We start from the raw sequence: 14,027 nt of genomic DNA, 5'->3' as shown, positions 1-14,027 counted from the left end.
GCCAGCTCTCTGTACATTGGCTGTATAAGATCACATGATCTCATGGTCGAAGGAGCTTGCCAGCTAAAATGCCTAAGGCAGAGGTTCCCAAACTGTGTGCCGTGGCTCCCTGGGGTGCCTCGGGACACTTGCAGGGGTGCCCTGGGTTGGTGGTCCAGGACCAATTCAAATTATTCATGGTCAATATAATAGGCAAAACCAGTGCTGGTGGCTGCCAGTCATAAAATATGTGGCCAAACAGAAGTGAATCTTGTCCCTCACCACACAACTGACCCTAAGGATGACATATAAACGCGATCTACTTAATGTAATATTTCTCTCTAAATTTCTCAATAAGAAATTTTTGGCCTAAAGGTGCCGTGAAAAAAATTCTGATATTCTATTGCGCCGTGATTCCAAAAATTTTTAAAATCACTGGCCTAAGGCATTTTTGAAAGAGGTGGAGGTCCACTGTTTTTGTATTTGAGAAATAGATTTTCTCTGAACTTGCTTACTGCATACCGTCCTGTGAACGTCAGTCTGTCATACCAACTTAATGATTTAGATTTATTATTATTTTTAATGCTTGGTTCATCGTCCCTTCACTACATGCACAAAATTATTATGGTAAAAGTATTCATATATGCAATATGTCTTCCTGATTAGTTATTACTGTACTTTAACGTCTCTACTTTCCTTCTTTGATTTTAGGCCTGGAAAATCGTTGGCATCTGAAGTGTCCTATGATTGTGACTTATCTGGAGGGTTCCGTTCATTTTCTTCTACACCGTGTGTTTCCATCACTTATTTATGTAACCAAGACGCTATGTTCAGCACAGCAGAAACTGTAAACGTAGTCCAGATGGGCTTCTCACCGCCCCGCCACAACCACAGAGTAACTTGTGTATTAAATCGTGGATAAAGCGGACTCTCGGAAAGCCTGCATGACCCTGCCCGATATTTTCTTTGGCAAAACAAGCTTTGTGCTGACATTACTGTTACGTGCTGTAAAATGAAATTTCCATTTTATTGGCTCGTTACTACTCAAGCGGAGTAATTACTCTCCAGAGTTCGCTAATCCAAAATCCTGTTGGCATGGCTACGGACCCGACGTGATTGCTTGGCGGCACTCTTGGACTCAATGAGTGGATACACCATGCTGCGCAATGGGGGATTTGGGAACGGAGGCCAGCCTTGGATGCTCCGTTGGTCCAGCCGGATCAGGCTCTCGTGGCTCAGCTTCACATTGTTCATCATCCTGGTTTTCTTCCCCCTGATCGCCCACTATTACCTCACCACCATCGATGACGCCAATAACGCAGGCAAGCCAATTTTCGGCCCCCGGACAGGAAATGAACTCTGCGAAGTGAAGCACGTTCAAGATCTGTGCCGGATACGAGAGTCGGTAAGCGAAGAGCTCCTGCAGTTGGAGGCCAAGCGGCAGGAGCTCAACAGCGAGATCGCTAAGTTAAACCTAAAGATCGAGGCATGTAAGAAAAGCATAGAGAACGCAAAGCAGGACCTCCTTCAGCTCAAGAACGTCATCAGTCAGACGGAACATTCATACAAAGAACTGATGGCACAAAACCAGCCAAAACTTTCATTGCCAATACGGCTGTTGCCGGAGAAAGACGATGTTAACATACCATTGCCAAAGTCCAAAGGGGACTGCCGGCTGCATAACTGTTTCGACTACTCGCGGTGCCCGCTCACTTCTGGGTTTCCCGTATTTGTCTACAACAGCGATCAATACCCTTTTGGCAACTTCATAGATCCTTTAATCAAACAAGCCTTGGAGGCAAGCGTCAGAACTAATGTCTATGTGACTGAAAATGCAAATATTGCTTGTATATATGTAGTTTTATTAGGAGAAATGCAGGAACCGGTGATGCCAAAACCTACTGAATTGGAGCAACAATTGCACTCTTTGCCATATTGGAGGACTGATGGTCACAACCATCTAATCATTAATTTGTCCAGGAAATCGGAGACCCAGAACTACCTTTATAATATCAGCACAGGGCGCGCCATGCTTGCCCAGTCTACCTTTTATGATTCCCAGTATCGGCCTGGCTTCGATATAATTGTGTCGCCATTAGTCCATGCAATGTCTGAACCAAACTACTTGGAGATCCCGTTGCAGGTGCCGGTGAAGAGGAAATACCTGTTCAGCTTCCAAGGTGAGAAAATCGAATCGCTGAGGTCAAGCTTGCAGGAAGCGCGCTCGTTTGAGGAGGAAATGGAAGGCAACGCTCCAGCTGATTATGACGACCGCATCATCACCACTCTTAAAGCTGTCCAGGACAGTAAGTTAGACTTTGTCATGGTTGAGTTTACGTGTAAAATCCAACCTAAGGAAAGTCTGCCCACTGAGTGGGCTCTATGTGGGGGAAGGGAAGACCGATTAGAGCTACTGAAACAGTCCACTTTTGCACTGATCATTACCCCGGGAGATTCCCAGCTTGTTATATCTGCTGGCAGTGTCATGCGTCTCTTTGAGGCTCTCGAGGTGGGAGCCATCCCAGTCATACTCGGGGAACAGGTCCAGTTACCCTACCATGACATGATACAGTGGAATGAGGCAGTTCTAATCATACCTAAACCACGTATCACAGAAGCGCATTTTCTCTTGAGGAGCATATCTGATAACGACCTCCTCTCCATGAGGAGACAAGGACGGTTCTTGTGGGAAACCTACTTTTCAACATCGGATACAGTTTTTAATACCATCTTGGCAACTGTAAGGACTCGTATCCAAATTCCAGCTGCCCCCATCAGAGAAGAACCAGCCGTGGAAATTCCTCATCGTTCTGGCAAAGCCGCCGGTACAGATCCAAACATGGCGGACAACGGAGACTTGGATTTGGGTCCAGTTGAAACCGAGCCACCCTATGCCTCCCCTAAATATCTGCGTAACTTCACACTGACAGCGACTGATATCTACCGTAACTGGAATTCGGCTCCGGGTCCGTTCCACCTGTTTCCTCACACACCGTTTGACCCGCTTCTGCCCTCTGAGGCAAAGTTCTTAGGATCTGGAACCGGGTTTCGGCCAATTGGTGGCGGTGCTGGTGGATCGGGAAAAGAGTTTCAGGCTGCCCTTGGTGGAAATGTACCTAGGGAACAATTCACTGTGGTTATGTTAACTTACGAACGCGAGGAAGTGTTAATGAACTCTTTGGAAAGGTTGAACGGTCTCCCGTACTTAAACAAAGTTGTTGTGGTTTGGAACTCTCCCAAGTTACCGTCTGAGGACCTCCTGTGGCCTGACATCGGTCTACCCATTGTGGTAAGTCTTTTCTACCATATGGTTTCAAAAATGTGAAAAGATTTTTTTACATGGAAGGGGGGGGGGGGAGGGGGGGGGTAACTTTTTGCCATATCTAGTGGTTTGTGTATGGCCGTTTTAACTGCACGTTTGAATAGAAAACTTTATTTGTATTTGACAAATCTTGAAGCTGTTTTGTTCAGAGGCAAGTTCAGAATTTCAGTGGGTATCCAAATATTATGACCATAGCGAACTGGAGGGGCGATGTATCAAAGATTGGAGAGAGATAAAGTGCCAACCCATTAGCTTCTAACTGTCGGTTTTCAAACACAGCCTGTAATATGACAGTTAAGAGCTGATTGGTTGGTATTTTCATGACAGTTAAGAGCTGATTGGTTGGTATTTTATCAGTACATTTCCCCACTTGGAAACGGTCGCAGGTGCAAACATGGGTGTCATTGAACTTTTAAGGAATGTGTGTGGTGTGTAGCCAGACACACACACACACACACACACTCTTTCTCTCTCTCTCTCTCTCTCTCTCTCTCTCTCTCTATCTATCTATCTATATTTCTCTCTCTCTGTCTCTCTCTCTCTCTCTCACTCCTGCCCTGTAGCTAGAGTGGTAGCTTTGGCTCCTTTTCATGGGCACTGATATATATTTGCAGGAACGCACCCTTACTGTAGTCATCCCGAATTTGTACTCACTGTGTTCGCCCCGTAACGAGGCTCAAGTGGCAGATACATGCAAGTTTGCATTGGCGCATATGTATACTCGTTGTGATGAAGCGTGGTGCGAATTTGCGTAATTTACACTAGACGCACTGGCGGGGGTGCAACTCCGCATTGGGAGTCTTAAGCCGCATACACACGGTGCAATATAACTACCGATATGGGCTATTTAGTCTGTATTGGTAGAAAACATAGTGCATAGCACACCGTGTGTATACACCTTGCGATTCCGATGCGCGCTCCCGCAGGGTCACTATCGCAAGAAAAAAAAAGACTGCGCAGGCAGGCCGATTTTGACTAGAAAGTGTACAATCTAGTACATAGTATAGTCAAAATCGCACTGTGTGTATAGTCGGTAACGGTGGTTCTGGGCTCCAGGGATTTCCAAGGAAATCGCATAGTGGAAATCGGCCACATAGGCAGAATCGCAGCGTGTGTAGGCCTTTAAAGTGTGATACAGATGGTCTTTTTATTCCAAGTCTGTGACAGCCAGGCACAGGGGATAGAATATGAGCTTAGGGGTAAATTGCTAAGCGGCACCTTTGGCCCCAGAATGTAATAAATCGATATAGAAAGCAGTATACGCAGTGCTCTGCCTGTACTATCAGTAGCGTCATTACTACAGTATACACTTAGTTCCACAGCGCAGTGACGGGAGGCTGTAACTGCGGCACGCACCCTTGCTACACAGACCTGCTATTACCCCTTATAGGGGTATATTCAATAACTGTCGGAAGCTGCTGTCTTGTCGGAAAGACGTCAGCTTCTGACAGTTTTAGGTCGGAAGGGGTTCCGACCTATTCATTAGTGCCCCGTTTATTCCGTCAAATCAGGAAATCCGACTTGTCGGAATGCACGCTGATCGGCGGCTTCAGCCGCCGATCAGCGTGCATTGTCGGAAGTGGGCCAAAAACTACAGGTTTTAGCCCCGTTTCCGACAATCTCAATCCGACTTTAAAAAAAGTCGGATTGAGATGAGGAGACTAGTGGTGCTGCGGCGCCGGGGGAAGCAGAGATCGGCGGGAGGAGCAGGCTGCGGAGGGACATGTCTGCGGCGGCGGGGGGAGGCGTTGCAGGGAAAGAGGTGCCTGGCCGTCTCCGGCCAGGCACACCTCTCCCTGCAGCATATCCCCCCGCCGCCGCAGACATGTTACCCCGCTGCCAGCAGCGGCCACCGATCAATGCTTCCCCCGCCGCCTGCAGCACCTCTCTTCCTGCTGTCTGCGACTCCACACAGGTCCCCCCGCAGCCAGCCGCTCCCACTCACGGCCGCCGCTCTCTGCTCCCCTGGCTGCTGCTATCCGCGCATCCGCTGACAGCAGCGGCCTGACAGGACGGCCAAATCTGACAGTCGGATTTGGCCGTCCATTGAATAGGGGTTGTCGGATCCATTCCGACAACTGCATGTCGGAATGAATCCGACTCCTATTGAATATACCCCTTACAGTATTAATGGTCTATAGCACTGGGCTACAGAGTGGTCGTTTTTTAACTGAATCGCCTAAAAGTGCGTGATTGACCAATTAATCTCATCATCAGTGGACACAATAAACTGCTTGTGGTTATTGTAACTATTCCGTTGCATCGCCAAGGTGACAGTTGCGCTACATGGCGGTTTTCTATTTGCTTGTGTAGGTTGGTCCACAGGAAATTGGCAGCTGAAAACTAGGCAATGACCACGCAGCTGAGGATCATTAGTGGTCTAATTGTTTACATTAAACTGGCAAAGACAAATCTGGAGAAATTTGTGGTTGCAGATGGATTCCGTATGATGTACCGGCCGTCAGCGGCATCCCAGCCACCAGTATGCCAGCAGCGGGGCCAGTGATTGAAAGCCCCTTGCGGACTTGCTGTGCTCGCCATGCTGCGGGCACGGTGGCTCGCTGCGCTTGCCACAGGCTATATTCTCCCTCTATGGGTGTCGTGCCACAGGCTATATTCTCTCTATGGGTGTCGTGGACACCCGCAGGAGACTAGTCTGTGTCACCGGTATTCCCCCACTGGCATTTGACCGCTTGTCGGGATTCCGGCGTCTGTTTTGGGATCACCGAGATCCCGACTGGCGGTATGTTAACCACTTCCCTTCCAGATAGCCAAAACGATTTCCTCATTTCCTGGGTTTGTCTTGTTTAGTTTGTACTTGTACATAGTTGTGAAGAAGCCTTATGCACAGTCACTCTGCTTGTAGACATTAGTGTTAGTAGACATTCGTGTTGGGTCCCCAGCAGCACAGAGTATATCAGGAGGACAGGGCTGCATGTGACAGGGGCAGTGACATGATGTGAGGAGGGGAATGGAGGCAGCAGGAAGCCACAGACTGAGAGTTATATAGTGGGAGGAGCAGGGTCCCCAGCAGCACAGAGTATATCAGGAGATGAGTGATGTGTCAGTGAGGACAGGGCTGCATGTGACAGAGGCAGCGACATGATGTGAGGAGGGGAATGGAGGAAGCCACAGACTGAGAGTTATAAAGTGGAAGGAGCAGGGTCCCCAGCAGCACAGAGTATATCAGGAGATCAGTGATGTGTCAGTGAGGACAGGGCTGCATGTGACAGAGGCAGTGACATGATGTGAGGAGGTGAATGGAGGAAGCCACAGACTGAGAGTTATACAGTGGAGGAGCAGGGTCCCCAGCAGCACAGAGTATATCAGGAGATAAGTGATGTGTCAGTGAGGACAGGGCTGCATGTGACAGGGGCAGTGACATGATGTGAGGAGGGGAATGGAGGCAGCAGGAAGCCACACACTGAGAGTTATATAATGGGAGGAGCAGGGTCCCCAGCAGCACAGAGTATATCAGGAGATGAGTGATGTATCAGTGAGGACAGGGCTGCATGTGACAGGGGCAGTGACATGATGTGAGGAGGGGAATGGAGGCAGCAGGAAGCCACAGACTGAGAGTTATATAGTGGGAGGAGCAGGGTCCCCAGCAGCACAGAGTATATCAGGAGATGAGTGATGTGTCAGTGAGGACAGGGCTGCATGTGACAGAGGCAGTGACATGATGTGAGGAGGTGAATGGAGGAAGCCACAGACTGAGAGTTATACAGTGGAGGAGCAGGGTCCCCAGCAGCACAGAGTATATCAGGAGATGAGTGATGTGTCAGTGAGGACAGGGCTGCATGTGACAGGGGCAGTGACATGATGTGAGGAGGGGAATGGAGGCAGCAGGAAGCCACAGACTGAGAGTTATATAGTGGGAGGAGCAGGGTCCCCAGCAGCACAGAGTATATCAGGAGATGAGTGATGTGTCAGTGAGGACAGGACTGCATGTGACAGGGGTGGTGACATGATGTGAGGAGGGAAATGGAGGCAGCAGGAAGCCACAGACTGAGAGTTATATAGTGGGAGGAGCAGGGTCCCCAGCAGCACAGAGTATATCAGGAGTGAGTGATGTGTCAGTGAGGACAGGGATGCATGTGACAGGGGCAGTGATATGATGTGAGGAGGGGAATGGAGGCAGCAGGAAGCCACAGACTGAGAGTTATATAGTGGGAGGAGCAGGGTGCCCAGCAGTACAGAGTATATCAGGAGATGTGTGATGTGTCAGTGAGGACAGGGCTGCATGTGACAGGGCAGTGACATGATGTGAGGAGGGGGATGGAGGCAGCAGGAAGCCACAGACTGAGAGTTATATAGTGGGAGGAGCAGGGTCCCCAGCAGCACAGAGTATATCAGGAGATGAGTAATGTGTCAGTGAGGACAGGGCTGCATGTGACAGGGGCAGTGACATGATGTGAGGAGGGGAATGGAGGCAGCAGGAAGCCACACACTGAGAGTTATATAGTGGGAGGAGCAGGGTGCCCAGCAGCACAGAGTATATCAGGAGATGAGTGATGTGTCAGTGAGGACAGGGTTGCATGTGACAGGGGTAGTGACATGGGGGCAGATTTATTAAGCCTGGTGAAGTGATAAAGTGGAAGGTGATAACGCACCAGCCAATCAGCTCCTAACTTCCATGAAACAGGCTGGGTTTGAAAAATGACAGTTAGGAGCTGACTGGCTGGTGCGTTATCTCCTTTCACTTTATCACTTCTTCAGTCTTAATACATCTGCCCCGTGATGTGGGGGAGCAGGAAGCCACAGACTGGGAGTTATACAGGGGATGCATTATCTCCCGGCATGCACAGAATAGTGACATGAGGCTTGCAGAGTAAGAATGTTACTCACAGTAAAGAATAATAGGTTCCTGCTGTATAGAGTGCATCTTTATCATTGTAATGCTGATGTGCTCTAGGCAGTGAACCTGTATAATGAACCCATTCTGTATCTGCAGGTTTAGAGAATACTGCAATATTTGTAAACATAATAAGGAGATCAGTCCACATTAATTGGTATTAATGGTGTGTGTGTGTGTGTGGGTGGGGGGAGGGTGTTAGTATACTTGTATAATGAACACACACACATACACACACACACACACACACATACACACACAGCTGTCACGTTCCGACCACATTCAGCAACCTGCCTAATAATGGTAGATTGTGTGCCAGCTGTCTGATACTGCCGCGTGCGACCAGTGTTATATGTTACTTGCGGTCTCCTATATCAGCATCTCTAATAGGGGCCCATCTAAGGGCTTGCTCATAATTTTAAGCCTGATTCTTCCAGATGACATGCGGTTTCTCCAAATGAGAAGCAGATGTGAGAGATTCACATAAAGCACATGAGTCAGTGGGGCAGCTCCCTGGTGCGGTCACGTGCTGCAGCAGTGACGGGTGGCTGTCTCCAACTGGCCAGCCACAGAACCCATCACTGATTACTAAAGAAAGTGTCACACACACCCTTATACTGCCAGTATTTACTTACATTTGTGCCCCTAATCTGCCAGACATCACATGTCTCACGCAATACCCACGCCCTTTATGAAGCTAAAATAATTGTCACTGTCCAGCAAAAATCAGGGCTGAAAATGTAACGTTGCAGTGATGCCTGTACTGCTACACATCATGTATTCTCCCCTCCGCAGGTGTGACCCGTCCTGCGTGTATTCTATTCATTATTATTATCCATTATTTCTCTGACGTCCTAGTGGATGCTGGGAACTCCGTAAGGACCATGGGGAATAGCGGCTCCGCAGGAGACTGGGCACAAAAGTAAAAGCTTTAGGACTACCTGGTGTGCACTGGCTCCTCCCCCTATGACCCTCCTCCAAGCCTCAGTTAGATTTTTGTGCCCGAACGAGAAGGGTGCATACTAGGTGGCTCTCCTGAGCTGCTTAGAGTAAAAGTTTAAATTAGGTTTTTTATTTTCAGTGAGTCCTGCTGGCAACAGGCTCACTGCACCGAGGGACTAAGGGGAGAAGAAGCGAACTCACCTGCGTGCAGAGTGGATTGGGCTTCTTAGGCTACTGGACATTAGCTCCAGAGGGACGATCACAGGCCCAGCCATGGATGGGTCCCAGAGCCGTGCCGCCGGCCCCCTTACAGAGCCAGAAGACAGAAGAGGTCCGGAAAATCGGCGGCAGAAGACGTCCTGTCTTCAATAAGGTAGCGCACAGCACCGCAGCTGTGCGCCATTGCTCTCAGCACACTTCACACTCCGGTCACTGAGGGTGCAGGGCGCTGGGGGGGGGGCGCCCTGAGACGCAATAAAAACACCTTAGATGGCTAAAAATACATCACATATAGCTCCTGGGCTATATGGATACATTTAACCCCTGCCAAAATACACAGAAAAACGGGAGATAAGGCCGTCGAGAAGGGGGCGGGGCCTATCTCCTCAGCACACTGGCGCCATTTTCCCTCACAGCTCCGTTGGAGGGAAGCTCCCTGGCTCTCCCCTGCAGTCACTACACTACAGAAAGGGTTAAAAAAGAGAGGGGGGCACTAATTAGGCGCAGTATTAAAAATACAGCAGCTATAAGGGGAAAAACACTTATATAAGGTTATCCCTGTATATATATAGCGCTCTGGTGTGTGCTGGCAAACTCTCCCTCTGTCTCCCCAAAGGACTAGTGGGGTCCTGTCCTCTATCAGAGCATTCCCTGTGTGTGTGCTGTGTGTCGGTACGTTTGTGTCGACATGTATGAGGAGGAAAATGATGTGGAGACGGAGCAAATTGCCTGTAATAGTGATGTCACCCCCTAGGGGGTCGACACCTGAGTGGATGAACTGTTGGAAGGAATTACGTGACAGTGTCAGCTCTGTATAAAAGACAGTGGTTGACATGAGACAGCCGGCTACTCAGCTTGTGCCTGTCCAGACGTCTCATAGGCCGTCAGGGGCTCTAAAGCGCCCGTTACCTCAGATGGCAGATACAGACGCCGACACGGATACTGACTCCAGTGTCAACGGTGAAGAGACAAATGTGACTTCCAGTAGGGCCACACGTTACATGATTGAGGCAATGAAAAATGTTTTACACATTTCTGATAATACGAGTACCACCAAAAAGGGGTATTATGTTCGGTAAGGAAAAACTACCTGTAGTTTTCCTGAATCTGAGAAATTAAATGAGGTGTGTGATGATGCGTGGGTTTCCCCCGATAACAACTGATAATTTCTAAAATGTTATTGGCATTATATCCTTTCCCGCCAGAGGTTAGGGTGCGTTGGGAAACACCCCCTAAGGTGGGTAAAGCGCTCACACGCTTGTAAGAACAAGGGCTCTACCCTCTCCTGAGATGGCCGCCCTTAAGGATCCTGCTGATAGAAAGCAGGAGGGTATCCTAAAATGTATTTACACACATACTGGTGTTATACTGCGACCAGCAATCGCCTCAGCCTGGATGTGCAGTGCTGGGTTGGCGTGGTCGGATTCCCTGACTGAAAATATTGATACCCTAGATAGGGACAGTATATTATTGCCTATAGAGCATTTAAAAGATGCATTTCTATATATGCGTGATGCACAGCGTAATATTTGCCGACTGGCATCAAGTGTAAGTGCGTTGTCCATTTCTGCCAGAAGAGGGTTATGGACACGACAGTGGTCAGGTGATGCGGATTCCAAACGGCATTTGGAAGTATTGCCTTATAAAGGGGAGGAGTTATTTGGGGTCGGTCTTTCAGACCTGGTGGCCACGGCAAAGCTGGGAAATCCACGTTTGTACCCCAGGTCGCCTCTCAACATAAGAAGACGCCGTATTATCAGGCGCAGTCCTTTCGTTCCCAGAAGGGCAAGCGGGCAAAAGGTTCCTCATTTCTGCCCCGTGACAGAGGGAGAGGAAAAAGGCTGCAGAAATCAGCCAGTTCCCAGGAACAGAAGCCCTCTCCCGCCTCTGCCAAGCCCTCAGCATGACGCTGGGGCTTTACAAGCAGACTCAGGCATGGTGGGGGCCCGTCTCAATGAATTTCAGCGCGCAGTGGGCTCACTCGCAAGTAGACCCCTGGATCCTTCAGGTGATATCTCAGGGGTACAAATTGGAATTCGAGACGTCTCGCCCTCGCCGTTTTCCTAAAGTCGGTTTTACCGACGTCTCCCTCTGACAGGGAGGCAGTTTTGGAAGCCATTCACAAGCTGTATTCCCAGCAGGTGATAATCAAGGTACCCCTCCTGCAACAGGGAACGGGGTATTATTCCACACTGTTGTGGTACCGAAGCCGGACGGCTCGGTGAGACCGATTCTAAATCTAAAATCTTTGAACACTTACATACGGAGGTTCAAATTCAAGATGGAGTCATTCAGAGCAGTGATTGCGAACCTGGAAGAAGGGGACTACATGATGTCTCGGGACATCAAGGATGCTTACCTTCATGTCCCAATTTACCCTTCTCACCAAGGGTACCTCAGTTTTGTGGTACAGAACTGTCACTATCAGTTTCAGACGCTGCCGTTTGGATGGTCCACGGCACCCCGGGTCTTTACCAAGGTAACGGCCGAAATGATGATACTCCTTCGAAGGAAGGGAGTTTTAGTTATCCCTTACTTGGACGATCTCCTGATAAGGGTAAGATCCAGAGAACAGTTGGAGGTCGGTGTAGCACTATCTCAGGTAGTGTTGCGGCAGCACGGTTTTATTCTCAATATTCCAAAATCGCAGCTGGTTCCGACGACTCGTCTTCTGTTCCTAGGGATGATCCTGGACACAGTCCAGAAAAAGGTGTTTCTCCCGGAGGAGAAAGCCAGGGAGTTATCCGAGCTAGTCAGGAACCTCCTAAAACCGAGCCAAGTCTCAGTGCATCAATGCACAAGGGTTCTGGGAAAAATGGTGGCTTCCTACGAAGCAATCCCATTCGGCAGATTCCACGCAAGAACTTTACAGTGGGACCTGCTGGACAAATGGTCCGGGTCGCATCTTCAGATGCATCAGCGGATAACCCTGTCACCAAGGACAAGGGTGTCCCTCCTGTGGTGGTTGCAGAGTGCTCATCTTCTAGAGGGCCGCAGATTCGGCATTCAGGACTGGGTCCTGGTGACCACGGATGCCAGCCTGCGAGGCTGGATAGCAGTCACACAGGGAAGGAATTTCCAGGGCTTATGGTCAAGCCTGGAGACATCACTTCACGTAAATATCCTGAAGCTAAGGGCCATTTACAATGCTCTAAGCTTAGCAAGACCTCTGCTTCAAGGTCAGCCGGTGTTGATCCAGTCGGACAACATCACGGCAGTCACCCACGTAAACAGACAGGGTGGCACAAGAAGCAGGAGGGCAATGGCAGAAGCTGCAAGGATTCTTCGCTGGGCGGAAAATCATGTGATAGCACTGTCAGCAGTGTTCATTCCGGGAATGGACAACTGGGAAGCAGACTTCCTCAGCAGACGCTCTGGTAACACCGTGGGTGTACCGGTCAGTGTATGTGTTCCATCCTCTGCCTCTCATACACAAGGTACTGAGAATTATAATATGGAGAGGAGTAAGCACTATATTCGTGGCTCCGGATTGGCCAAGAAGGACTTGGTAACCGGAACTTCAAGAGATGCTCACGGAGGATCCGGGGCCTCTACCTCTAAGAAGGGACCTGCTCCAGCAAGGACCCTGTCTGTTCCAAGACTTACCGCGGCTGCGTTTGACGGCATGGCGGTTGAACGCCGGATCCTGAAGGGAAAAGGCATTCCGGATGAAGTCATCCCTATCCTGATCAAAGCCAGGAAGGATGTAACCGCAAAACATTATCACCACATTTGGCGAAAATATGTTGCGTGGTGCGAGGCCAGTAAGGCCCGACGGAGGAATTTCAACTGGGTCGATTCCTACATTTCCTGCAAACAGGAGTGTCTATGGGCCTGAAATTGGGGTCCATTAAGGTTCAAATTTCGTCCCTGTCAATTTTCTTCCAAAAAGAACTAGCTTCAGTCCCTGAAGTTCAGACGTTTGTAAAAGGGGTACTGTATATACAGCCTCCTTTTGTGCCTCCAGTGGCACCTTGGGATCTCAATGTAGTTTTGGGTTCCAAAAGTCACATTGGTTTGAACCACTTAAATCTGTGGAGTTAAAATATCTCACATGGAAGGTGGTCATGCTGTTGGCCCTGGCCTGGGCCAGGCGCGTGTCAGAATTGGCGGCTTTATCCTGTAAAAGCCCTTATCTGATTTTCCATTCGGACAGGGCGGAATTGAGGACTCGTCCTCAGTTTCTCCCTAAGGTGTTTTCAGCGTTTCACCTGAACCAACCTATGGTGGTGCCTGCGGCTACTAGGGACTTGGAGGACTCCAAGTTGCTAGACGTTGTCAGGGCCCTGAAAATATATGTTTCCAGGACGGCTGGAGTCAGAAAATCTGACTCGCTGTTTATCCTGTATGCACCCAACAAGCTGGGTGCTCCTGCTTCTAAGCAGACGATTGCTCGTTGGATTTGTAGTACAATTCAGCTTGCACATTTTGTGGCAGGCCTGCCACAGCCAAAAATCTGTAAATGCCCATTCCACAAGGAAAGTGGGCTCATCCTGGGCGGCTGCCCGGGGGGTCTCGGCTTTACAACTTTGCCGAGCAGCTACTTGGTCAGGGGCAAACACGTTTGCTAAATTCTACAAATTTGATACCCTGGCTGAGGAGGACCTGGAGTTCTCTCATTCGGTGCTGCAGAGTCATCCGCGCACTCCCGCCCGTTTGGGAGCTTTGGTATAATCCCCATGGTCCTTACGGAGTTCCCAGCATCCACTA

General features: G+C 49.4%; 1 protein-coding gene across 2 annotated transcripts in view; it reads left to right on the top strand.

Annotated features, from left to right (window-relative positions):
* EXTL3 (exostosin like glycosyltransferase 3) overlaps positions 1–14,027 on the top strand; it is a 188,266-nt gene that overhangs the window by 60,242 nt on the left and 113,997 nt on the right. For both annotated transcript variants that reach the window (XM_063915067.1, XM_063915068.1), the window contains one exon: positions 691–3,268. In XM_063915067.1, the coding sequence (XP_063771137.1) occupies positions 1,121–3,268 (2,148 nt within the window). In that variant the 5' untranslated portion in view covers positions 691–1,120. The remainder of the gene's footprint in view (positions 1–690; positions 3,269–14,027) is intronic.

Source organism: Pseudophryne corroboree, chromosome 4, assembly GCF_028390025.1.
Source record: "Pseudophryne corroboree isolate aPseCor3 chromosome 4, aPseCor3.hap2, whole genome shotgun sequence".
In the NCBI taxonomy this organism is placed as follows: Eukaryota; Metazoa; Chordata; class Amphibia; order Anura; family Myobatrachidae; genus Pseudophryne; species Pseudophryne corroboree.
The sequence above is the reverse complement of the archived record's forward strand: the minus strand, read 5'-3'. Positions and strand labels throughout refer to the sequence as shown.